The 25,713-nt window shown below is 40.5% G+C and overlaps 1 protein-coding gene across 1 annotated transcript; it reads right to left on the bottom strand.

Annotated features, from left to right (window-relative positions):
• Positions 1-994: 994 nt before the first annotated feature.
• Positions 995-24,113, bottom strand: ano5b (anoctamin 5b). Its single transcript, XM_071917197.2, has 20 exons — positions 23,872-24,113; positions 14,128-14,192; positions 11,459-11,566; positions 10,698-10,766; positions 10,129-10,413; positions 9,013-9,132; positions 8,595-8,710; positions 8,309-8,443; positions 7,910-8,015; positions 7,493-7,553; positions 6,470-6,621; positions 6,296-6,370; positions 5,798-6,026; positions 5,386-5,564; positions 4,656-4,753; positions 4,112-4,242; positions 3,712-3,917; positions 3,242-3,438; positions 2,152-2,257; positions 995-2,029 (listed from the first exon to the last, which is right to left on the bottom strand). Exons 1-20 carry the CDS (start codon positions 23,945-23,947, stop codon positions 1,793-1,795), a joined length of 2,751 nt encoding a protein of 916 aa, XP_071773298.1. The 5' UTR covers positions 23,948-24,113; the 3' UTR covers positions 995-1,792.
• Between the last annotated feature and the right edge of the window lie 1,600 nt (positions 24,114-25,713).

Below are 25,713 nucleotides of genomic sequence, written 5' to 3'. Positions count from 1 at the left end.
TTTATTTATTTGGTAATTTCTTTTGTAAGAGATAACAAAATGTATAAAGTAAGAGATTTTGTACTTTTTTTTGTACTAGTAAATTGATAAGAACATTTTGAAAAAGAGGATTAAGAACTAACTTTAACCACAAATGCTTCAGGCTACAAACCAGCCACAGATCAATAAATTAATTGCACTCTAATACATCTTAAATATAATATACTCTCTATCTACAGCAAAGCTAGCAACCAGCTAGTATGTATGAGCTGGCCACTAAAATTCATGACTTCTTCACTGAAATTCTTACATGTATACAAACCAGGGAAAGGGCCAATTTTAATTCAGTTACCCTTCTTACTGTTTATCTTCCACACATACACTAGAATGATATATGCCTACAGTACATAAAGACACCAATAGCGTGACATCTGAAAACAGAAAACATGGGCCATTCATTATCCATGTACAAGACTAGGAAGGTTAAGGCTGACAAGAACGATCATCCTAAAACTATACACACATAGAACTGATTGCAGTAACACAGAGGATCAGTCTAGAGATCTTCCTTTAACATCTTCTTCATGTGATCTGTTCTTATGATCTAAAGTACACATGTGAAATCTCATAATTGGTCCCACAGCAGGTTGGGCATCCCATGGACACATTAGAAGGATTGCAGATAGACCTGCAGCTGCTGCATCACTATAAATGGATGTTGTGATCCCTAAAATAGGGCAGAAAATATGGAATAACCCAACATCTTTGATTGTTATAGTATCACTATATTGGAGGTACTTGGTTTTAACGCACAGTTTTAAAAAGACTATTGTCCCTAAACTACTCATTCACCTATCACATTTACAGAACAAAAAACTTGTCCATCTTATAGCCCAGCTACAGATCAATGTAATTAATTTGAACTATGATAGCTACCAATGTTCCAAAGAAAAATACATTGTAAAGCTGTTAAAGGAACAAGGGCAGCCCATTTAAAAAATTTGTGATGAGTTTCATAACTCATTATTTAAACACTACGTTTGAGTGCTGCATACATTCATAGTTAAAAGACAGAGGAGGATGGGTGATGTATAACATGCACCCTAAAATGATATGGATTGACAACTGCAAGTACCGTGGCTATTTAAAAAAAAAAACTTCAAAACTGACATATACTGTAGCTCTCTGTCTGAGGGTTCAATTCTTCATCTTACGTTCCAATTAGAGGCATCACATGCAGTTAATTTTTAAAAGTAAAAAGGTCAATTATGAGAGCCGGGACATCACACATCAACTCCTCTTAAAGGGCAGACATTGCCAACTTCGCATGTTCAAAAACCACAACCTCTAATTCTGTCAGGACATACAGAGTAGTTGTTGTGATCATGACATGTGAGCTGGAGAGTGCAACAGGAAGGCATTAAATTGGGAATGATGCTACAAGCTGCAGTTACAATCGTTCTGCTCCTTGCTTTTCTACTCCATCCCAACACCTTCCAACAATTTGCTATGGCACAGAATAATTACATACAGTAAAGGAGAAGAAAAACCTTCACAAGGTCGAAGTATTTAAGCAAAGTGACACGTTGCATTGGAAATTTTCCTGCTGCCTCTACACAGATCCTAATATAGGAGTACAGTTAGACACATGATTATCACTCATTTATAAAATAAACAGGTATAACAACAACAACAAGAACACATAATGGCGTTATTATCCCAAAGATAGAAGCCCTTGATTGTTCCTTGGTGGCGATTAAATTCCCAGAAATGTCCACCCGTGGCTCCGTTAGTTGGCGGCGGGGAGGAGGGGCTACAGGCACTCTGACAACACTTCATGCTTGCTTGAAGAAGAGCAGAACTCGGGGCGGAGCTCCGAGTTCGGTTCCGTGATGAAACTGGCACTCAGCTGGAGTTTGAGCCTCTCCACCTCGTAGTTATGCAGGTACTCCTGGATCAGGTAGCGTTCCCGTTTGATCCGGGCCTTCACCTCCGATGGAACGTCTGGGATCATCCACGCCACGAAGAACTTCACCACAAAGACCACGTGCTGCAGAGGGAGAATCATCACATGATATATGACTTTAATCAATAATCAAAATATTTGTATAGCACCTTTTAGTTAAGAGTACAGAAAGAAGTTGTTTCTCAGAGGAGAGTGTGTTGTCTTACTTCCATGATAATGATGAAGGCCATTTTAGCTGCCAGGATGTGCCAGAACTGCATAGTGTGTGTGTACTCCCTCTGGTGGCCTGGAGGGTAACGGTAGTCACGGTATCTGCACAAAGCAACAAGCACACAGGGGCAGGGTCACCATACAGTAAGTAATGCATGTCAGGGTTGGGGTCAATTCATGAATGAACTCATTGATTCCAATTCAACTGAGGAGCTGGAATTGGAATTGGGAACCAAAGTAGAATTGAATTGGAATTTCAGGAAGTTTAATATTTATTCAATGGAATGCTGTGAAGTTCCATGTTTTTTATGTGTGTGTTTTCTTACCACACATGAGACTACATGTAGTGTTATATATTATCAATAATGAATATCATGAAATGGTAAAAGGTACGTTTCAGGTGGTATTTGATGTATGTAACTTCACCTACTTCAATTTACAATTAAACTATCAAATAAACTGGTTTTGTCCAGTTCTGCTATACTGGAAAACAAATGTGCAGAATTTTGATTGATCCTGCATAACTGATCCTGCATAACATGTAATTGTGATACGTATATTATGATTGAATGGATTAGATTTGTTTAACTGTCTTTTATTTGATTCATAATGTTTGATTTATAGTGTTTAGCAAGTCAAGACAAACTCTCTTAGAAGTGGAATTTCATGGAATTTAATGGAATTCAATTATGTTTCCTGTCATTCCAATTCAATACCGATTCTGTTTCCTTAGAGCTGGGTGACATTCCAATTCCAATTCCAGGAATTTACCATGCATTCTCAATTCAATTCATGAATGGCCTCCACCCTGATGTATACTCTATTACACAATATGTGATGGTATTGGCACAGATCAGACAATCTTGACACCTATACAAATCCGAAACGTCAAACTTGGTCCAACTAAGGTTATAAACACTTGTATTGCTAATTCATGACTTCAAAAGCAGAAGGTGTTCATTCAGATGATCAGTTGCCCTCTTCTGGCTAACAACAGCTAAGGTACTGGCATCTAAAACATGTATGACAGACTTCAAGGCTCATACTACATACATAATATGCTAAAGTACTGTATGTTCCCAGTACCTGCAGGTGGTGATGACAGAGCTGTTATACCAGGTGGGGCTCTCCCCTTCTTCTGGCATGCTGTAGTTAGAGATCTGTGAGATGCTGTATGTTGACAGGCTGTTGTTGATGTAGCCCTTCATGGTGGCCTCTGAGCTGTAGGCGTACAGGTAGACCATACGGGGGATCATGTCCGAGGTGAACGCCATGATGAATGCCTGGGACGAAAGAAAGCACATGAGGCCGTCAATGAAATGTTTACCAATGGAGTAAAACCACTGCAAATATGATTATCCAGACACAAAGTTAAACATTGAAGTAAATAATCTGAAAAGAATTAATTTCATTTGATCAAGTCTATAAACAGGATTATGATTCAAAATCCAAAAATATAATACATTTATTATGCATTAAAATACAAAAATCTGTACATGATTCAAGACAAAAACTCATTGAACGTTTCTGATGAAAACAATTATTCTGAAACTCACATTGGTGACAACAGACAAAATGGCGACCACGTTGAGGATCTCCTGCCACGCTCCGATGCTTCGGGCCTTAGACGCCACAGGCCGTCTGAACTGGGTGGTGAACTTCCAGGCATCCACCCTGATCTCCAGGATGTTGTTGAACAGCGCCAGCAGAGGGGCCAGGGGGAAAGAGGCCACAAATAGAGTGATGAAGCCAAACTGGACCACTGTAGGGACAGGGAAGAGGAGACAACAGGACAGAGTGAGGGAGGGAAGCCGCCAGAAAGAGTGATTACAAAAAAACAGAAAGTAGAAAACAGGGAAATGAGAGAGAGGGATAGAGAGGTTTACATAATCGTTGACTGAGAATGAGATTTTCTAACAATTGTGCTAGCTATCCTGTCTAGATATGAACTCTCACCCATCTCCAGGTATTCATAGAACAAGCCAAGCTGGCTGAAGTTCTGCAGGTCATGGTCCTGCTCCCAGCGACTGTACTGGTTCTCAGGTTGGTGCCGTCCCTTTCTGCTCCCCCACCAGTTACGCATCAGCCTGTCAGGAAGACCATGAAGAAGAACTGAATGTCACATGGGGGCATGGGTGTACATAAAGCTGACAAGGTGTTTCCAGCAGGCAATGATAAGGACAAATAAAATGGATAGTTGCGGTCCTCAGTTCTGATTGGCTGATTCATATTTAGAGCTGTTGTAAAATACCTGATGAAGTGCACATCTGCATAACTGTTAATTTGAATATTAATGCACTAACCAAAAATCATCACTAATACTGGACGAGTATACCAGAATTATATTTCTTGGTAGAAGAATAGCATGTAATTATTAAGTTTTATTGGACATTTGACAATTGTGTGTTACCACAGTTTCATGAAAGCTTCTTGTGGCTTTTTGCTCAATTCTACACCTTGTGTCAGACTGAGGTGAAGGAGAGAGGAGAGCAGGACTCACGGCAGCAGGGCTTCCTGGATGTTTCCACACAGTTGTTTCCCTGCCATGACGATCACCAGCTGGGTGGTCAGCTCGATCAGACAGCCTCCAGGGTCACACTACCACACAGGGACACACAGCACAGGATGCACCAGGTTTTCATTTTTAGATAACACGCTTTTATTTGAAACATGTAGGAAGCTCTCAAAAATCATGAAGTTGCCCTGACTTGTAGAAGAATGTTGAAATTATCAAATTGTGTGGCACTCACTTTTTGTCCTTTGCTACAGAGCAAATTAAATAATCTCAGTTGAAGAAAAACTTGTCAGTTCAGTACACAAAATAAGATAAATTAATAATCACTACTATCTTAACCCCTTGCACCCTGAGTTTCCCCTTAAATTTCCCCTTCTGTACTCGTTCCAGTGCTTCATTGAAGCTATAGCTGCTTATATATGGAGTGAAATATTCAAATCCAAGACGGCATTTGTCTATGGCTGCACCACATCAGATGGAAAAATCCAGATGTCTTGCGCATCATTTTATACACATTTCCCTGTAATTCAGCATGACATATTTGGAATCTTTGGAAACCTTGGGATTCCGACTAGAATTTAAAATAAAGTTCTGTAGGCTTGAACAAAGCTTGGCTGCGAAACGTGTGTTTGTAATGATGATCCCACATGAGGGGGACCGTGGTGTTTCAGTCAAGGTCTGACTTGATTTCTCAGTTATGTAAGAAAAAGCTCACCTCCTCATTCCTCAGTCTGCTCCACTTGTTGAACATGTATGTGTAGTTGCCAGGATAACCCACAAATTTCCCCTTGAAGAAGGCCACATAGAAGCAAGAGGAGTAGTAGTTGACAAACTGAAACATGAACATCTTCATGGTCAGCTTGTTCTCGTACTCCAGGTGGGTCTTGGGGATTTCTGTATGAAGAAAACGTAATTTGAAGATGGCATCATGCTACAGTCAAACCCATGCGATAGTCTAGAATGAATTCCTACGTTCTCTACTGCAAACCTCCTAGCTTCCATTCTTCCTGTTTGATATGGTATGAAACGAAAGGTAGGCTGCCCATTTTTCATCAATTTTACACTACTTAGCGTTTGAGTTCTCGATTTTTCTACTGCCTGTGATATTACAGATGAAATCTCCTTACCCAAATCAGTGATCCAAATGGCCACCCTCTCATAAAAGAAGTTGAGGATCATGATGATGACAAAGTTGATGCAGGAGGCAGTGACCGAGGTCGCCAGCTGTGGAGTGATGAGGCTGCCGACCAGCTGGATCTTCTTGGTCGGGCTGTCCTTCATGATACTTGCAAAGGCGGCAAACACGGCGAGTCTGTAGGCTATTACCCCGATAATACAGGCCACTATCAGAGACAGCTGTGGGGAACACACACACATAAACATGTAAACATGCTGTTGGCAGTATGTGAATGGGCATGGAAATGACCATTCTATTTATTGTTATTGCACAAATTACAGAAGGAGTAGACCATCTGAAATACCTGGCATTTGCATAAGGGTTAAAAAGTACATTAATTAAACTAGGTTAAATATACATTTAAGAGAGATACAAACATTGAGAAGCACACACACACACACACAGAAACACAACTGCACACACACTACTGAGTTGAACATGCGGTTACCCAGAAGAGAACGGTGGCTCCAGAGAGGCAGAAGCGAGCGCACTTGCTGGTGACGGGTAGATATGGCTCCATTTCCTGAAAGATTAGTTAACAGGCACTCTGTTGATTGTGAACCATAGGGTAAATAATGTTTGTCATGTTTATGTCCATGTTTGAAAGAAGGCTCTGACGTACCTGGGTGATCCTGTTGAGTCTCTTGTGAGTGCATTTGATTTCAAACTCGGGTCGGATCTGAAGCTGCTGCTGTTCCTCTTCAAAGTCGACCAAGTCCCACTCGTACTCCAGCCGGGCCTGGCGCCGCTTCCAGAACTCCAGGAACAGAGTCACTGCCGATTCAGAGAACGAATATACAAATATCTGTCTAAAAATCGTAGAAACTTTGGATCCTTCACTTGCGGGTGAAAAATTGAATTCTAAATAGCAGTCATCCAAAAAGAAAACCAAGGCATTCTGTTTCAAGTGAAAAAAGATAAAAAGCCTTTGTTACATGGGCTGCAAGATAATTAAAAATGACTGCATTTTCTTTTCTTTTCTGGTTTTCTTTTTGGATTTCTGCTTTTTAGAATTCATTTTTTTTTGCCAGCAAGTGAAGGATCCAAAGTTTTCTAGTATCAGTTTGAATCTACTCGTCCCTTCAAACAGCACCTGTTTGTTCATATCAGTCCCGAGCAGCATTTCTTCCCTCTGTCCTTGTAAATAAAATCTTTGTTTAGGAGCAGTCCCCATTCAGGCCTGGTCTATCCCAGCAAATAGCTTACAAGTGCCTCTATTAAATATAATAGATAGTGCCTCTATTGGGTTTCTGTGTATAGAAGACATTTGTTGAAACTGCTCCTTGGTTTGGTGGTTGTTGCTTTAGTCCAAGACACACAAAAATTAAAAAGCCTTTACTGCATTGCTAGTTCAAAGGAACATATTAAAATTAATTCAAATGCGTTTTGGCCATGCTGTGACGTTCATCAGTGAATAGCAAGCCAAAATGCAAAAAAAAAGTAGATTCAGTGTGCTGGGCAAATCATGCAACCCTGTAGTATAAAGTAATGATGTTGGCAAGGAATAAGGCTAAAGCAGTATGGATAAAGGTTGATGCTACAGTGTGAAAAGGCTATAGCTGTGCAAATCTGTCTTACAGTGGGGGGTACATTGGAACTCCTACACAGGTTAAATACGGTAACAGCAGCATGGACAGACACTTACCCCAAATCCCCATAAATATGGCAAAGAATACTGTCCCCTCATTATCAAACAGATGGGATTGCTGGAAGAGAGAATATGGCACAGGATAAGTTCCTTAGCAGACCAGGGGAAGTGACACGCTGGGCACAAACTGGGTGACATACTGCACACTCAGCAGGATACATCTGACATGGTTTGATTGAATGTGGCTCACTCACATCATTAAATTATTCAATAGTCATTAAGCACAAATGATATTGCTGTTATAAGAAACTATAATCTTTTAAAAATCATTTTGACTTTCATAACAGGCATCTGAGTAAATTACTAACATCATAGTACATGTGTGGAATAATGCTGACACTGCTACAGTTTAAAATTCCGGGTGTGAAAAGGATTTCATGGTGTTGAATTTACATATTAAATGTCAAGTTTTACCCAGGATGAGAGACATGTAGAGCTGAGCTTCCAAAAGCTGCACTTTTTATCACAAAGTGGACACATGACGATAGTGCCTCCAATGCTGGGATCGCATATCTCTTTACTGACGGATAAATAGAAGAAGAGAATGAAAAGACATATGATAAAATTTATATATAAAACATATTCTCATCTAAATATAGTTTTCATTGTAAATTGGTTCTTAGAATGGAATTATAGCCATCAAGCTTGGTTTTGAACAAGCCAACATTTAATGTTGCAATATTAAAACCAATTTATAAAGCTCTGGGGTATCATAGTAAGTAGACCTTCAATCATTTGATGATTTGTGCTAGGCAAAATGAAGCATACTTCCTACCAAGTATGAGCTCCCTGATGCCCCCTGGTGGCACTGACCTTGTTATGTTGTCATCATAACTGAGCACTCCATAGGTGAAACATATGAAGCCCATGACGGCCGCAAAGAACAACATCTCCGTGTAAAACCCCAGCCAGGCGAAGTAGATCCCGATCTTTTCCCCATAATACTTCCTGCAAGCAAAGGATTACATCAACATCTAACTTGGCAGCGAACTCTCAGGCTTCAATATCAAAATTCCCACTAAACATTAATGGAGAAGTAATCACAAAATCTTGGTTAAAAACAAAAGCTGAATATATCCAGGTATTACAGATTACTTACCTAATGAGGTTAAGCGGCTGCTCTTTGTAGAAACAGAGAAACCTGGCCCAGTGCTTGTACAGATTGAAGCGCTCACTCTCGCATTCAGCATTTCTTGCCCTTTTCCAGTATCGACACTGAAAGGATCAGAGAGATACACGGGAACATGGGTTGTTGAGCAAAATGTCTTTTTCATAACTGTTTCATCACATATTCGTTGAAAATGAAAAAGGGTTTAGCTGGATTTTCTTTAACTATGAATGAATATTGATTTGGGAGCACAAAAAAAAAATCCAGCAATAAAATTACGATGAGCAAAAAGTCCATAAGACCATGTTGATTAAAACATTACGGCTCTAGGAAATGCACAAATAAATAATACAATTCTACATGCTAAAGTATTGGCATATTAATGTTCTTTCCCTCCTGTGTGTCTTACATCATGAAGTGGGAAGGCTGCAGTGTAGGTCCCATTGCTGATTAATCGCTTGATTCCCTTCTTGTCTTTATCCTTCCGGTCCTCTTTGTAGTAGGGACAACGAGCCAGGATGTAGAACACCTGACAACAAGGACGGGATTTAACTGAAGTAGGGAACAGACTCCACAAAATAAAGCTTTCATGTAGCATTACCGTATTCAATACTTGTAGATTGGTGTGTGTGTGTGTGTGTGTGTGTGTGTGTGTGTGTGTGTGTGTGTGCGCGCATGGTTATAAAGAGAGAATGCTACTCAATGTAAGAGTTGACATAGTATATGTCTCCTGTGAACATGAACAGATTAATCAATAGTTGCGAGCATGAACAACTTCTTTTCTAAAGTACCAACATGCGATGTCTGCAAGATACACAGCCTGATGTTTCACCACTGACAATGAGGGAAAGACTTTTGGAAAAGATTTTTTGAGCTCTTCAGTGTTTCAGTTTTTACACCTAAATGGGCCTTATTTTTCTCAGAATTAATGAAACTGTACCCATGTCCAAGATAGTCATCCTGGGTACAAAATCAACTGTTATAGGGCATTGGGACTATATAGTACATGAATTCATGGTAGTACTGTTTAATAAAGGGAAAATCCATCCTGACAGGGAATGATCAAGTTATTCCTATGATCTTGAACAGTTCAGTCTTGACTTATGAACAATACAAAGTGTCCCAACTGCCCCCCCACAACTAGAAAACAGAAAATCAAGACTGATCTATGATGTGATCAAGAGACAAAATGCAGATCTGTGAATTGGAAGCTAGTGGAGTCTTTTTTTTTTTTAATTTCAAGGCAAAATGTTTTATAAATGCATTTTAAAATATATTCTATCGTTGTGATAGCATTTGCTAACAATGTTTTATGAAGCAGAAAATGTGCCAGTATCCCCATAAAACCATCCTGAGTCAGTCTGACCACATTACTTGGTTAGACTGAGTTCGACTGGGTTCCCTGGGTTGTAGAGTTGTTCATGTTCATAAATATTAATTGACCATGTAAGACCATAGGGTATCTATGGCTTAACATAAGTGAATTCTGCTTTTGGGTGGAGTTTTGCTGTAAGAAACCACTCACTATTCTGTTTCTTGTGGAGGGTGGGAAGAATGTGTCCTTGTCATTGATGAGGAAAAAGTCAATCTTGCCCTTGTCAAAGGGGGAAGTGAAATAGTCAGGTTCGGGATGCATGATGTGCTCCGGCAGGCGGAAAGGTTGCGACAGCCACTCCAGAGGGACGTCCTGAGCGTGGGGGATGTCATTGTCCTTGAACGGCACCTTGATCTTCAAAACATCGGCGTAGGTGGCTAGCACCTCCCACGGAGCGTGGATCTTCAAGTAGTACGTCTTGAGGTCATCCGAGTCCTGGCACAAGTGGAGATGGAGGAGAAGAAAAGACAATGAGAAATGAAGCTTCAGTTCACCGAGCTTGGTCAAACTTGATGTTGTTTAATAGTTTAAACAATTTCACGAAGATACTAAAGAATGACCACATTATACTATGCATCTCACTGACAATGGGGGGCAACCTCCCCTGGAATACTGTAGTCAAGTGATGACCATCCCTTTAAGATTTTTTTGATGACTGTGTTGTGCCTCAGCATGAAGTCCACTAGGTGGTGCAGGCACTCCATGTTTGAATTTCTTACTGATTTGTCCTCTGTCTCCAGCTCCAGTCCTGCCTTCTCAAGGTTGGCCTCAAACTCCCTCCTCCTTTCCTGTGGATAAACAGGCAGACAGACCAGCAACCAACATGAGAACACACACAGACAGACAGACAGACAGACAGACAGACAGACGGACAAAGACACACAGACATAATATTTCTTTCTCCTTTGCCCCCATTATTTTAGAAGAGAAATGTATGTTAGATTCCAGACAGAGACAAAGAGAAGTGATACAGCTGATTCAATCAATACAACTTCCTGTATGCCTCCTTCTTCCTCCAGACACCTTTACTCCTCGCTGGCGTGCGACTGACAATCACATGATTCATATTTCAAATACATGTCTCTGCGTATGTCATGTCTCTTATTTATGGTGTGTATTCATGCATTCTAATTGCGTTACCACAGTGATCTACCAGTGACAGCTGATTTAATTTTGCTCAAAGTTACTACTGTGTGTGTTTTGTCTTTTTCGTGTTTGCTGGCGACAAAAGTTCAATTCAATTTCAATTAATTGTTTCAGAGCACTAGAGTTAGATTAGATAATATGAGACAGATGGATAATTTGCTGAGTTATCTTCATCTCACTTCCTCTTCATAGTGCACCATTTGTTCCTGTTCCCGTATGAAAATTGTGTAAGAATATTAGGAACATCACATTTCATCATTAGCCATACCGTATATTGTGTATGAAGACCAAGTAGTGAAGAAAAGGCAATTTGTCTTCTTTCTGTTAAACTCACCTGTTTCTTTTCTCCATCCTTGTCGTCTACATAAGACAGCACAAAGTCGATCCTGCGCACCCCGTCCCTGAAGAACACTGTGTCTTTATTTGGTTGTAGATTATCAGTCTGCAGGGAAGACAGAAACACTTCGTTAAACAACAAACACACAAACGGCTTTATCTGGCCGACACAATAGAAAATACAAAGCAGACAGACACACAATACTTTAACAACAGACATTCAAATGGCAGTGATGAAACTAGCAGAATCTTAAGGAGTAACAGAAGACAGACTTTGACATAGACACATAAATGGAGAGACACAAAATCACCGAAATTATAAATACCAGCAAGTTACTGTAATACTAATTTCCAGGATTAGCCATTTGCTTACCATTACAATGAAGTGGTTATTGCTGAAAATGTTAGTAGGCAAAAGAGAACGTCTGTTTCCTTTGGAGACAGCTGCAGATGAGGGAGGCCATGGCCACTGACAAACCACACAAAACTGTCCAGTCACTTGCAGAGGGCATGCCTATCATTACACTAAACTTAGACGCAAACCGTGGCAGCAGAGGAGAAGCATGCTGTACCAAGCTAACTAAACTTTTGCATTCCAGTCCTTACCTTAACCCTTGACTTCAAATGCTTTGCTATTAGATTATTCCCCATTACTGTGATAATGGCTTGATATGGCACTAATCTACTTGAACATTCACAACCGTTCTGTATAAGAAGCCTCCTCCCTCTGGTGTTAACAGCATCCCCGCTCCTTCTCTTAGGCGTTTAACTCTTGATTTATACAGAGAAAGTCTGTCTCCACAGTAAGTAACAGCACTCTTGCTGGCCTGGAAATAATCAATTTGTGAAACTGGAAAGGTGATAGTATGTGTCGAGTTTTTTAAGACTGTTTCAGTAATGTGGGTTACTTAAGTCAAAATCCATCTCATAACCTTTTACCAAGCTGGTGCTCGAGAAACTACTCTATTCTGTTCATGGTATTCTGTTACATCACCACACGGCCATCTTGGTAGGGAAATAAAAGGTGATTGTAATGAATTGACAGGTGATTAGAATTAAGTGACAGCCACAGCCAATGAGCTGTGTGTACTGTATGGTAAAGCACCACATTGGTAGGAAATGCACGTGACATCATGGGAAAACTATGAATACATTCAACGTCACCTTGACATTGATGCTGAGACTCAAAAACACTACATCTATCTACTTTGCCACACAGTTAAATTGCCAGATCCCAGCTGCTTCTAATTGCTGCAATATTCCTTCTCCACATCCCTCATTCATTTACTTTTATGAAAATATTGGCAATAGTAAACAGAGTAGAATCTTGTTAATCTGAATCCCTTAGGAATAAAGGTTGTTCAAAGAATTTAAATGTTTCAATGACTGAAATACACTGAAATGCAATGCCAAAACAGGCACATGTATACTGAAGTAGAATGTATAGTCCAATTTAATAATTTTGATCAATGCATTTAATACAAAACAAATGAGGCTCAACTGTAACTGGTCTGCAAACCTTTCCATGTCAGGAGAGAGAATAAGAGTACCAGCTTTCAGTGCAAACAGTGTTTACTGAGTGTGTGTGCGTATCCAAAAGCCTGGTGATTTCCAGTACAAGACAGCAATCATATATCCTACAGTAAGGAGGGAAGGACTAGGCCATATACTTAAATAAGTATTCTTCAGTTTAAAATCATCATAGTTAGAGGGCATAGAGCGCAGATCTAACTTCAATTTTCCAGTCCAATTTTAGAGGTTAGAGTTCAGTAGCCAGAAAAACACACATCAGAAAACAGGGAACAAGTGGTTAGAAAACCAACAATTTTCTGCCTCTGTTTGATTTTGAATGATATAGTCCGTCAGCCATATTTAGGAAGTCGTAGGAGCGGTTGAGCGAATGACAAAGCACACACAAGAAGCTAAATAAAGGATTTTCTCTGCCATCGAGGACCCAGTCTGCTCAGTGTTTTACAGAACCCCACCCAGCTTGTTTATCAGACCCACACATCCACCAACAGGCCTGCCTGGAGGAAGTAACCAGGGAGGGGATGTCGCTTTGTTTAATTTTATTTAATCATGAGAAAGTGTACTGTACATGCCCACTACTTCGTTTTTGAATGAAACCAGGGTGGCACTGAATCCTACTGGGGTCGTCTATCAGAGCAATATAATATACTCTCAGTCTTATAAACGGAACTGGATAAAAGCATCTGCTAGATGGCCTTGTTATGTTGTTACACACCCAAGTCCCGGTTTGAGCAGTGCGAGTTTATTTCTGTGTGCTGCCTGGTGGGAGGCTGATAGAGAAATGAGAGGAGCTCTTTGAGAGGCAGAGGTCTTGTGACTCAGCAGCGAGAGCAGTGAGTCAACAGAAGGTCAGTCATCTAAAGATACGACTTCACACAGACATGGACATAAACATTCCTGCAGATACGCAGACAGAAAGAGCCTTTGGAAAATGTACATGGAAACAACCTCCATTAACTGCTGTTCATAATCTGTTATGTAAGAAGACTGATTTTAGCTTGTGGGGGATCAAATCAAAATTAATGTGTTATGGAAACAATGAACAAACTGTGTGTGTGTGTGTGTGTGTGTGTGTGTGTGTACACTGTGTGTTGCAATACTCACAGAGAGGGGGTCGAATCAGGCCATGGGACTTACCTCTGTATGTCCAGGCAGCAAATCCCCTCTGTCAGTTGAATTGAGGCCATTACCATTGTTTTCATCTGTAAAAAAAAAACAAAAAAAAAAAACAAATAGCAGCAAACAAGAAATAGCAAGGGCTTAAGCAATGCAAGGAAAACATAATAAAAAATATAATGATATACCTATGTACATGAGCATGAATATGCTGGCAAATTTAAACTTTTTCTACACTGGAAAGAAAAGTGTATTAGTGCAGACGGGTTTCATAATACTCCAGAGTCCAGTCACAAGACAGGTGTTTGAAGTCCACATTTCAAAATTCAAAATTCAGCATTTAATTGCCAAGTCAACAGAGCTAACTGAATTTGCAGTGCAGCTCAGGTTAAAGAACACAGCCGACACTCCCATACAATACCATAAATACCAACTATTCACAGTCACATTCATTCACATTCAGAGATCCATTTTTTCGTCCATTTGTATATCCAAGGTTAACTCATGTTGCCCTAGAAAAGTGCTTGTGCATTCCATAATAAAAGATAAAAATGACATTTAAAAAAAAAAAATGTATTAAGAAAATAAAAAGAGCCTGTGTGTATACAAATGACCTCTCAGGTTACCTAACCACGGTTTAAGTGCCTGATGGCGTCTGGGTAGAATTTTATGCTCTTGATGGAAGAAATAGGAAAAGGGTGCTGGGAGAGTGAAGACGGTCTAATAAATATAGAATTCTGTTCTATTTTCTTAATGTTGTACCTGGAGTTTGTGTTTTTTATAAGGCCTTTATGATCACAATGCAACATATTTTCCTGTATCAAACATTTGTCTAAATTAGGAGTTATATATTGTATGCATTTGTGATTAATTGTGGTGGTAGTCCATTAAGCTTTTGTGGGATGGGGGCCAGTTTATTTAATGATGTTGTTTATGATGAGTTAGGTTAAGTGGTTGCTTTAATATTTTAGTTATTTAAAGGTGCAGTTTTTTCACTGACTACTAGATGTCCTATCATGTATGAGCAGAAGTCCAGCGATACTAATATCTAGGAGGGTATATTTAGGAGGGAACTAGTATAATTATTGTTGATTTTGAGTTGTACAGTTATACAGTGTTAGTGTAGGGGAGCAGATTATAATGTGGCTGTAAGTATTATGGAAGTTTAGGCATGGCAATTGAATCTAACAAGTTAAAGTAATTTTCAGTAAAGCTGGTTAGTTTCATGTGTTGAGTGATTCTGTTTTGAGTTTTCTATGATTACTAGGGACTGCGTCCATTGGAATGTTCTGTGTTTTTGCAGCGGCGTTTGTCATGCAATGTTGTGTCTTAACTCTTAGGAGTGATATTACATGAAGGCCATCAGCTGGCCTATAAAATTTACCACCACAGACACATTTCAGACATGCACAGCCAGTTCAACAAGGACCAAATAAAAATCCTACAGCCTCTTAGCGACTTAAACAGATTGAGACTCTTGCCCTGCTGGCAAGCGTAAAAATCGGGGGAGGGAGAGAGATGAGAGAGAGGGAGAAAAAGAGAGAGAGAGAACCAAAGAGAGGGATGCACACACATACTCTCAATTACACACACACACACACACACACACAGCCTGTAACACAAAGACACACAGCATTCCAGCAGCCTCTCTCCCAGCGTGGCGGACCCTGGCAGTGGGAATGTGCTCATGTAGCAGTGCTTTGCTCGCTGCCTGCCCTTATTATTCCTGAATGCTGGGAAACCAACACTTCCTGTGGGGGAGGCTGGAACGAGCATGCAGATATCAGCGAGGGGGCGGGGTCAGGGGCCGGGGGAAGCTGCCGTGCCAGGAGTCCTAGCTCCCTCAGACAGAACACACACACACACATAGGAGGCATGATCCGCAGCCTCCTTCAGCCACATCCTCAACCCACCCAGCGACCAGAGCCATGTGACAGAGAGCAGTGTGAGCCAATGAGAGAGTAAAGGAGGGACTGTAGTGCGTTCATGTGTGAGCTCTCTGATAGGCCGAGACACTACGGAGGAATGAGTTCGAGCATAAGAATCCCTGAGGTATATGAAGGACAAATTACACAGTGGGATTTTCCCATTGAGCCTGTGAGAAGCCTCGATGACTGTGCCGCTCAGTTTTTTTTGGTCTGTTTTTCTTTTTTTGTCTCACATTTTTGGCCTCACTCCAACACAGTCAGTTATCAGAGCCTGGGCTGAGCAAACAGAAGCAGAGGGCCAGCAGTGTGTTATATGTATTTCTACAAAGAGACTGGTAACTGGAGAAAAGGTTCACAAAGACAGTTTAGCCTGCCTCAGTGAGAATTCAGCAGAAATAAACCAGACTATAGTGCAGACAAAAACCTGGGGGAGAGAGGCACCCATGTGCTTATTGTTGGCACACATTGGCATAAATCTTCATTCACTGCAAGCAAGTGCATTCATATCACACACACTTTTATTCATTCATACGAAATTACCAAGGCAACCATGCTTTTTCAATACACAAATGAGCTAAACTACAGATCATCTAAAAATAAAGCTCACGCACATACTGTGTTTTCAAACATAACATACCTTCAAACACCCCCATTACTCTGGTCTATTTACTGCAGCTGAGATATTCTCTTGTGGACATGCCCATCAGCAGAATGCCAACTTACTGTGAATATGTGTCAGTAAGCTCTAGTGAGCTCTAAATTGAAGTGACACTGCTAACCAGCATGGTTGAGGAACTCATGCCCTAGATCAGTGGTTCTCAACGTGGGGTCCGCGGACCACCCAGGGGTCCTTGAGGGAGTTCCAGGGGGTCCCCAGCAAATTGATGAATTGTTAAACTTCACCATTATTTCATTTACAAGAAGTTTGACACAATTAGAGAACTAAAGAATGTAGAAGAATGACTGTTTAGATCATAGTTTCACTGTTATCTCTCTACCTACAATACAGAGTCATGGAGTTCTGGACAAAATCATATCTAACAATAAAAATATTCTCAGATTTGGGTTTGAGAGACAAAATCTTATAAAATGGGGGTCCGGGGCTCAAATGTGGACTAAATTAGGGGTCCTTGATATGAAAAAGGTTGAGAACCACTGCCCTAGATGATCGGCTGCTACTGAACTTTGCTCTCTCATAAAACCAGTGACAGAAATCCCACATTTCTCAATCCGAACAAACAGTTAGATCTATTATTAGGCTTACAACGGGATGTGAAAGGATATACCCTACCCCTCTCTCTCTCTCTCTCTCTCTCTCTCTCTCTCTATCTCACACACACACACACACACACACACACAAACACACACACACAGGCACAGGCACAGACACACGCATCAGCATCATCATCATCATCATCATCTTTATCTACACCCTCATCAGCAGCAACAGCACTTATCACATATTTTTTATCAATGTTTACAACAGCACAATACATGGCATGACTAAAGTTTCTTCACTTCCCTATATTCACATATTGACACTTATTATTGCACAATACATGACACATAGCAAATGTTCTGCCGGTTTTCAACACCATGAAGTTATGATAAACTTAGCACTTAACACTTGATATGCTAAAAGCGCAGATACACTAGCTGTGCGCATGTATGTTTGACACATTACCATGTGCATGTGCCTGCCTGCGTGTGCATGCATCTATATGGATATGACACTCAAGCCGTGCAGACAGAATACAGTACAAGGAGGGTGAGCAGCTCCAAGAGGCTCTGCAGACCTAATCAGAGGCGGTGAGGAAGGCCGAACATACACAGAGAAGACAGGCACACACACGCCTGGGTCTGATTAGCAGACTAACCGGAAGGCAGAGGAGAATGAACCACAGTGCAGAGCTACAACACAAGTATGGTATCAACTAGAGAAGAGAGAGTGAGAGAGCGGCATGATGAGAGCGTGAGTGGATGAGAGGACAAATGGAAGAGGATGATGAGAGGACGGACAGACAGGCGTCACATAAAGCCTTTGATCTGCCCGTACCTGAGTGCAGGTTAATCCTGAATGCTGTCAGCACAGCAGGACCATCTTTACAGGACAGACAGACACAGGATAGAAGTTAGTCTTAAACTAAAAGGAAAGGTAAACAAGCATGACAAATAAGTCCTGGGATACTGGAATTCAGTGTAACATACATGAAATCAATTTGGAGTAGAATTGCAGTTGCACAAAACTGCTTATAGGCCTACTTACTGTAAAATAACCAATGAGGAAATTAAACAACTCAAAAGCTCCAGTAGAAAACTATGTCAAATATGCATGTAGGAATCAAGTAATGGTTTTTACATCTGTAATAGTAGAGTTAGAGTATCAAAAGAAGAGGTGTTGATGACTTCTCGTGTATGGAAACTATGCAATGAGTTTGATTCAGGAATAAAGCAGGCTTTGTTTTACTATGACTCAAGCAAGTGTGGGATTTTGCTTTTTTATAGCACTTGCTATCTGCAAAAATCAAAAAGCACCAATAGCAGCTCTTGTATAGCCATTCCACCAGGCTGGCACCTAGCTAGACCTCCACACTTTCCAATCTCATGCCAGTGGGGATTAAAATGTAATTCACAGCATTGTTGGCACATTAAGTTATTGTTGATTTACAGGCAGCATTCTCTACACTGCTATCAGCGACAGATTTGTTGAAGCAGCACAGATTAGTACACTGGTCTAAATGTAATGGGTCACACTGAAAGTCAGTATGGGTTAAAATCACACTGAATCTCCTATATACCAGTCATCCCCCTCAACTAGAGAAGAAGACAGCCTGGCTTGATTATTAGGGTATACTGCATGTGCCTGGCAATTAAACATGGCGTTTTGTATTAAAGCAGTACAGTGGAAAATAATATCTATCGGTATCTTGTTTGGTAGGCCAACAATTGACACATGAAAACCCCATGTTAATGAGGAGAGAAAAACATTGATAAAGTAAAAACAATCCTTTATATTTTTAGTTGGCAATCTGTTTGCAGCATGTTCTATGTGTTTGCACTGGGTTTGTATCGTCATGAGGAAAACAAATTTCCCTTCTTATCATCAGGATATACTACTCCCAGAGAGCAGCTGTTCCTTGACAAAGCCCGGAAAGCTTGACCAGTAGAAGAATACCACAAAACAAGAGGTCATGTGCAGGGTAGACAGGATAGTGCTTTATCTTCATGAAACACACATAAAATAGCAAGCGCCCAATCTTCAATAGTCTGATAAGAAAGGCATAGTTGAGGGAAACTATCATTTTCGGGGAATATTGGGCAACACAGTACCAGAGTATGGTGAAGAAAGCAGCTTTCTTCTTATCACTTAATATGCAACCTTTAGCCTGGTTGTCTGTTGTGATATGATTCATTTGAGAAGGCAGCAGAGTAAAAAATATGATCCTATACCGTAAATTCTCAACTGAAAATGCATCATTGCTTTTTAAACAATCACATTAGATGACTGTTACCCCAAGATACAACGACAAATACAATTCTTACAGGCACAGCTGTTTCCATAAACAGCTTACATGAAACCAAATTTTATGGCCTTCGGGACTATTTTCCTTCATTTAGATGTTTTATGTCAGTACAGCTAAAGGCCAGACAAACAGGCCGAGGCAAGAGGGAGGCATATGGAAGCAGTGTTCTAAACTTAGAGCAGAACAATTTGGCCGAAGCTTAATCTGACAGCAGAAAAATGAGTCAAAACAATTCCAGTTCTCATCTACCTAAATGAGACCAAATCTGGGCTGAGCCACATTCTGCATGCTTTCCCTGTTTCACTTAGTATCATGCCGCTATCAAAGGGGTAATACAATTACTGGGCCAGTTTCCATAGCAACGCTTTGGCTCTGCCTCACGTGTGAGGGGAAGATGACTTCACCGGCTAAACTGCAGAGTGAAATCACCTTAAATGGAAGCACATCCCTTAAATGACAACTAATTCATATTTACTGTAATACACTAATGAATGGTCAGATATGCCATGAATGAATAGTGTCCTAATTAGTGCCTGACTGTCCCTCACAGAAGGCAGTTGGGCATAAAGAACTGGCAAAAAGCTTCGGGTCCCGTAACGATGATTTAGTGCAGGAAACACCAAAAGATTTATGGAGAAAAAGAATAACTTCTAGCCAACAATCTCCAGATTTCAGAATGAATACAACAAAAGACAATAGTACTTAGACTTTGAAAAACTAATCAATTTAGATGTTTATTTTAAGTGTAAAAAGACAATAATCCACTTAATCTGGCATAATGTAATATAAAAAATGTCTTGTTAGTCGAGCAGAATGAGTTCAGTCATGATTGTCTATAAATCAGTCACTGGGCAGCTGTTAACAAGGTAATACACTCCAAACACAGCGAGGTGAGGAAAGGCCCCTTCCTCTTGTTTCCTCCTGCATATGTGCCTGAAGGTTTGCCCTGATAACAGCCTTAACAAAGCTGTTGATGTGAGAGCACAGTCCATCAACCGATAACTCGGCCTGGATAAACAGACACATATCTTTATTAACAACGCTCACTGATTAGCACGATAAAGGGAGAGGAATTACAAACAGTCAACGACAAATTGATATTTGATTAAGTTCAGTCAACTCGCTTTGCATCAGCCTGAATGCTGGGAAGTTGTTTACTTTTATTTTTCATTTCCCTCGAGGAGAGCGGGATAATTTTGTAAGGCTGTAACACGATCAGGGCTTGATCGAGATCCATGACCAGCTTAGACTTTTCCCAAACTTCTTTTTTGTTTTGCCTGTTTTTACCACATGATCTCAGGACCTTCACAGCATACTGTCAACTAAATTGCATAAGGACATACTCAAGTCTTTTATCATTGCAAACTGCATGTGTTGCATAGTGCTATTTCAGAAAGAGGTTTTGCATGTGCTGCATGTAGATCAAAATGAGGTCATCACTACCAGAGGATGTTTTCAAAGGAAAAGATGGAAAGTGAAACACAACTCTTAAATGCTAATTCCTGGTGTTTTTTTCATAAAAGGACTAATAACCCTAATTTTGAGGGACAATTCAAAGTTGGACAGAATCAATCTCTCCAGATCACATTTGCTGCAGAGATAATGAAACTACAGTGTATTGATTGCTCAAGAAGTTCATAAATGCATTCATGTTGTCTAGACAACACATACTAATGATCCTTAAGAAGAGGGGGGTTTGTAATTGTGATATACTTGATTATCCATTAAGACCAGGCTTCCTAAACCTTTTCAGTCCAGGAACAAAATGTAAAATTTAGTCTCTCATCCTCTGACCCAGCTTCACTAAAATACTGTATGTCACTGTACTTGCCATGTGGGGACCAGACCTTTCAAATACGTCGCTTTGTGTTTTGACAAGCATGATTTTTTCCAAAATATAACACAAAACACTCCATGAAGAGTAGATGAGCTTCAACTACTACTTAGTTACAGAGTTGCTTAAATGCTCAACTGATTAATGCCATTATTGAGGTCTTGACTCCACCTGTGATTTGGGTGGAGCCGACATACTGTTAAACATTTTTACAAAAACTGCCAAACTACCAGAGATAACATTTTAAAGAATTATCAAGGAAAAACTGCTTTCCCCATGCAATAGACTGAACTGAATTCCCTGAAAATAAGCCTGACTTACTGAAATAAACCTGATTTATCTGGTAATCTCACTTCGTGCAACAGCCCTCTGGTGAAGGCTACGATCCCTTTTTGGTTTCACCTACTTAAGAAGTAGTAGGACATTTTCTGCAGAGCTAGATCCTATTTTGTTTAGTAAATGAGTCATCAAATGCAGAAGTGCATTTATTTTGCATTTCAGTTACTGTATCCACAGTTATCTTTAGTTTGGAGAAATCTGTATTCCAGTCTCATACAGCTTTGTTTACATTCTCGCTGTGCCGACCAACACTTGGTCAACCAGCAACTGAGTGACACTGTAACATGCACATGCAATTTTGAAATGCTAAGCAACAACAATTATCTAAATAACATTTAAATACATGTAAAACATAATTATATTCACCTTTTTCATCCCCCCCATTTCATGCATTCTCCATGAAACTGAACATCTGTGAGACATCTCATATTAGGGGGCAGGACAACCCCTTCTATTTCTATTCTGGCTATGGGAAACAATAGTAAATGTTCACTGACAGAGACTGAACTGTCTTGTATTATATAAATGAAATACAAGCTGAAATTCAGCAGAATTTAACGCAAACTCTACTTTTCCTGTCCATGGCAACTATTTTGCATAAGAGTTCCACTGTATTAACAGTGGAAAACAATGTAATCCTCACAATCTACCCCGATATTAGCTATTGGAGGCATAGCTTGGTTGGTCTTAAAAGACAGCAGCACTCTACTATGAATCATTTATCAATCTTTTATCAATCTTTTATGATGTGTCCTGAGAGACATCATGGAAACTAAAAATAAACAATATGGAAAAGAAATAAAATCTACCCTCTACACTACTTGTTTCCCATCACACAAACATCTTAAAAGATATCTCCATTACAGCAAACTGGTTGGCCAGACTGTTAACCTACTGATGGGTTCTACTGACCACACTGCCTGAAACCACAGACTGAAAACGGTTCAACATTTAGCAAAGAGTTGATGTAGCCTGACTATGAAGAGGCAATCCTACCACATGTGGATTTGCATACTAAGCTTGTCTAATAACATAAAGGGGGAACCAGGTACCATGTCGTATTTCTTAACTCTTACAGATCAATACTTCACCCATGGCCATCTCTTTCTTTTGCAATTTATCTTGCTTTACACTGAATGAATGAATAAAGTCTAGTTAATAGGCTACACATTTGACTAATGTGAGAGCTTCATGGAGAGTAGAGGCTAAGATATTAACAAGCGATGTGACCTAGTTATTGGGACAGAACAATCACAAGTGGCATTCCTGTGATGCAAAGCTGAGAGACTGCACTACATTGATATGATATCAGCCAGTTTGCCTACAAGCCATCAAGGGATCATCATACTAACTTGTTGTATAATGACACAGACATGAACTTCAATGCAGAAAGATCATTTTGAATATTGATCACCAGCAGCGGAATCATCCTGCTATCTATCCGGAACGTACAGTCTTGACTTTTGACACGGCTGAGTCTAATTAGGCTAATCCAAATCCTTCAAGTCTTAACTCTCCCACTAGGACGTTTGCTCGTCCGTGACGTCATCACGCGCAGTCTCAGTTTTGGTGAATAGCTGCCAATTTGATGAAACAAAGTGCATAACTCACAAAAAAAGAGGTATTTCGAAACATGTATATTTAATTTGGCTGTGGATAAAGCCTACACAAAGCTACCGATTAGTCAAGCGACCAAACAAACCATTTCATATCTGTGTCATTAGAGTCCACTCAAATTTCAAAGTGGCATAATTTGGGAATACTGCCAAAACAATCACTAGGCCAACTAAATTCCTAAAATATTCGTACAGGGACTTATATGGACTTGTAGTGACCTTTTCGTATGCTATTTTTTAATCTCATATATGCTACTGTAATATTTCCACAGGGTAATAATTTGTTGTTTGTGTAGTATTCTTCAAAAGTTTGTTTTAGGATTACTGTAGCCTGGTTGTTTTGTTTAAGGGTGTGGTGGGCCATTTAGTTTCAATATACTAAAACAGGTCTATGACAAAATGAAGACATGTTAGGAAAACGTCCACGATCACCACATGTTATTATATGGTTGATACAGCATATATAGTACAAAGTAGCCTACTAGACAAAAAGACAAAAGCAGCCCTCCTTATTATTTAATTACCTCCAGTCTGGGAATCCGTTGCGTTCTTCAGCTCGATTAAAGTTTCATCCCTCGCCTTTCCCGTTATTCGTTTCATGCTGGCCGACTGTTATTACAGAGCCGTCACCTCTTCAGGAAAAGTGGGGAAGGGGGTGAGGATGCGGCTGCGGGTCGACGAAGACTCCACCATACAGAGAAGCACCGGCTGCTGATGGGTGATCACACACTGCGATCAATTAGTCTGATTCTGATCAATGGATGGTAGAAGCATCTTTTTTTTACATGTGGAATATAACCGATCCCTACTGTAATTGTGCCCTACAGATCTCCCCAGCTACCCGAGACGACTAGGCACGGATAAAGGGGAGTGGCAGCATTTACCGTCGGCATAGTCTGTGTGTGTGTGTGTGTGTGTGTGTGTGTAAGTAAGAGAGAGAGAGAGAGAGGGAGAGAGAGAGAGAGAGAGAGGGAGAGAGATCATTCCTCCGGTGCCCTCCAACATCTCGATATTTCAAACCTTGATACACATGGAAATGAATCCACACAAGGCTCGTCAGTGTTGTGTATCGATGTGTCTGGTCAGCAGCTGAGCAGAGCACCTAGGTACTGTAATGGGCTGCTGCCTCAACCCTACTGCATTGGAAAAAGTTAATTGTATCATTTCGGATAAAGAAAACCGCGAGGAGCTGACAGTGTGACTACAGTGTTCGCGAGGACATCAAGTGGGCATTTTATGTATTGCACAAATGTGTGACATGGTAATATGTGTTCCTAATGAGGTTTTTGAAGGAAAACCAAAATATAAAGGAAAAGAATTTCTAAGCTTAGTTTGGTATAAAGTCATCCATCAGAGCCCAAGAAGACTCTCCTACTAGAGGAAGGGTGAGGCCGGATGCCCTAGTGGCTACTGGCTAGTGGTTAGGTTAGGTGGCTAGTGGTTGTGGGCCCGGGCTTGACTCCCAGTGTTGCCATATAGCTGTGAAAGTATCTTTGAGCAAGATACTTAACCCTACCTGCTCCAGCAGCGCCCCAACCAGAGGGTGAAAAGAGAATTTCGCCTTTGGGGATAAATTTAAAAAAATGACAGAAGAAAAAAATGTATACAGTACAAACAAAGCACTTGTAGCTACGCCTCGTGCTATAGTGTGCTTATGGCAGAAGACTCGCCTGGATGTAAGTGGGGTTATTAAGTAATGTTTATGCAGCTCCTATTACAGAGGGTTTGTTGAACTCTGCCCATGACTCCTCTGGGACGCTCAACAGTGACTGTCCCAGCATCAACTCCCTCAATATCCGGCATTAGACCCACACTATGCTGCAATTATACACTTAGCTTACACTTAGGCTTACACAACATCACAAAAGATCATTTAAAAAACAACAACATCATCATCATCTCAACAAAGATAGTCTAATGGCCTGGCTGTGGGAATGGACTGACCTGCTCCGCAGCTCAGAAACCACACTGTGCCAATTACCAGAGGCTAATGGGATGGCTGACCTTTCTGGTTTGAAATGGCCCACTCAGCAGTTCAAAAACTGCATTGCAAACAGTGGCCTTAATTGGTGTCCGTTGTGTTCAACCAGAGCCACTCTTTCCAGCTGCTTCTGAAGCTTTCCTAATGACTTGACGGAAGCTCTGACCACGAATCCCTAACTAACGAAATCCCTAAAAAATCCACAGCACCTGAATGCCACAGGACAGACTCTTGCATTGCAGCCTTGTTGTACTTCAAAGTATAAGCCTCTTTCTTACCTACATGCCTCTTTTACAATATCTTCAGATAGCACAATAATCTCCAAAAAGTGGACAAGCTGCTCGTGTGTTCACCTACACACAGAGGTTCATTTGACACATGTGCC

Source organism: Centroberyx gerrardi, chromosome 1, assembly GCF_048128805.1.
Source record: "Centroberyx gerrardi isolate f3 chromosome 1, fCenGer3.hap1.cur.20231027, whole genome shotgun sequence".
NCBI lineage: Eukaryota > Metazoa > Chordata > Actinopteri > Beryciformes > Berycidae > Centroberyx > Centroberyx gerrardi.
The sequence above is the reverse complement of the archived record's forward strand: the minus strand, read 5'-3'. Positions and strand labels throughout refer to the sequence as shown.

Excerpts from the sequence above, each read along its gene's own strand:
- ano5b (XM_071917197.2), bottom strand. The coding sequence starts at position 23,947 with ATGAAACGAATAACGGGAAAGGCGAGGGATGAAACTTTAATCGAGCTG. Across the intron at positions 10,414-10,697 it reads TGGAGACAGAGGACAAATCA|GACTCGGATGACCTCAAGAC; the intron begins GTAAGAAATTCA and ends CACTTGTGCCAG. Across the intron at positions 8,016-8,308 it reads TATGATGACAACATAACAAG|TAAAGAGATATGCGATCCCA; the intron begins GTCAGTGCCACC and ends TTTATCCGTCAG.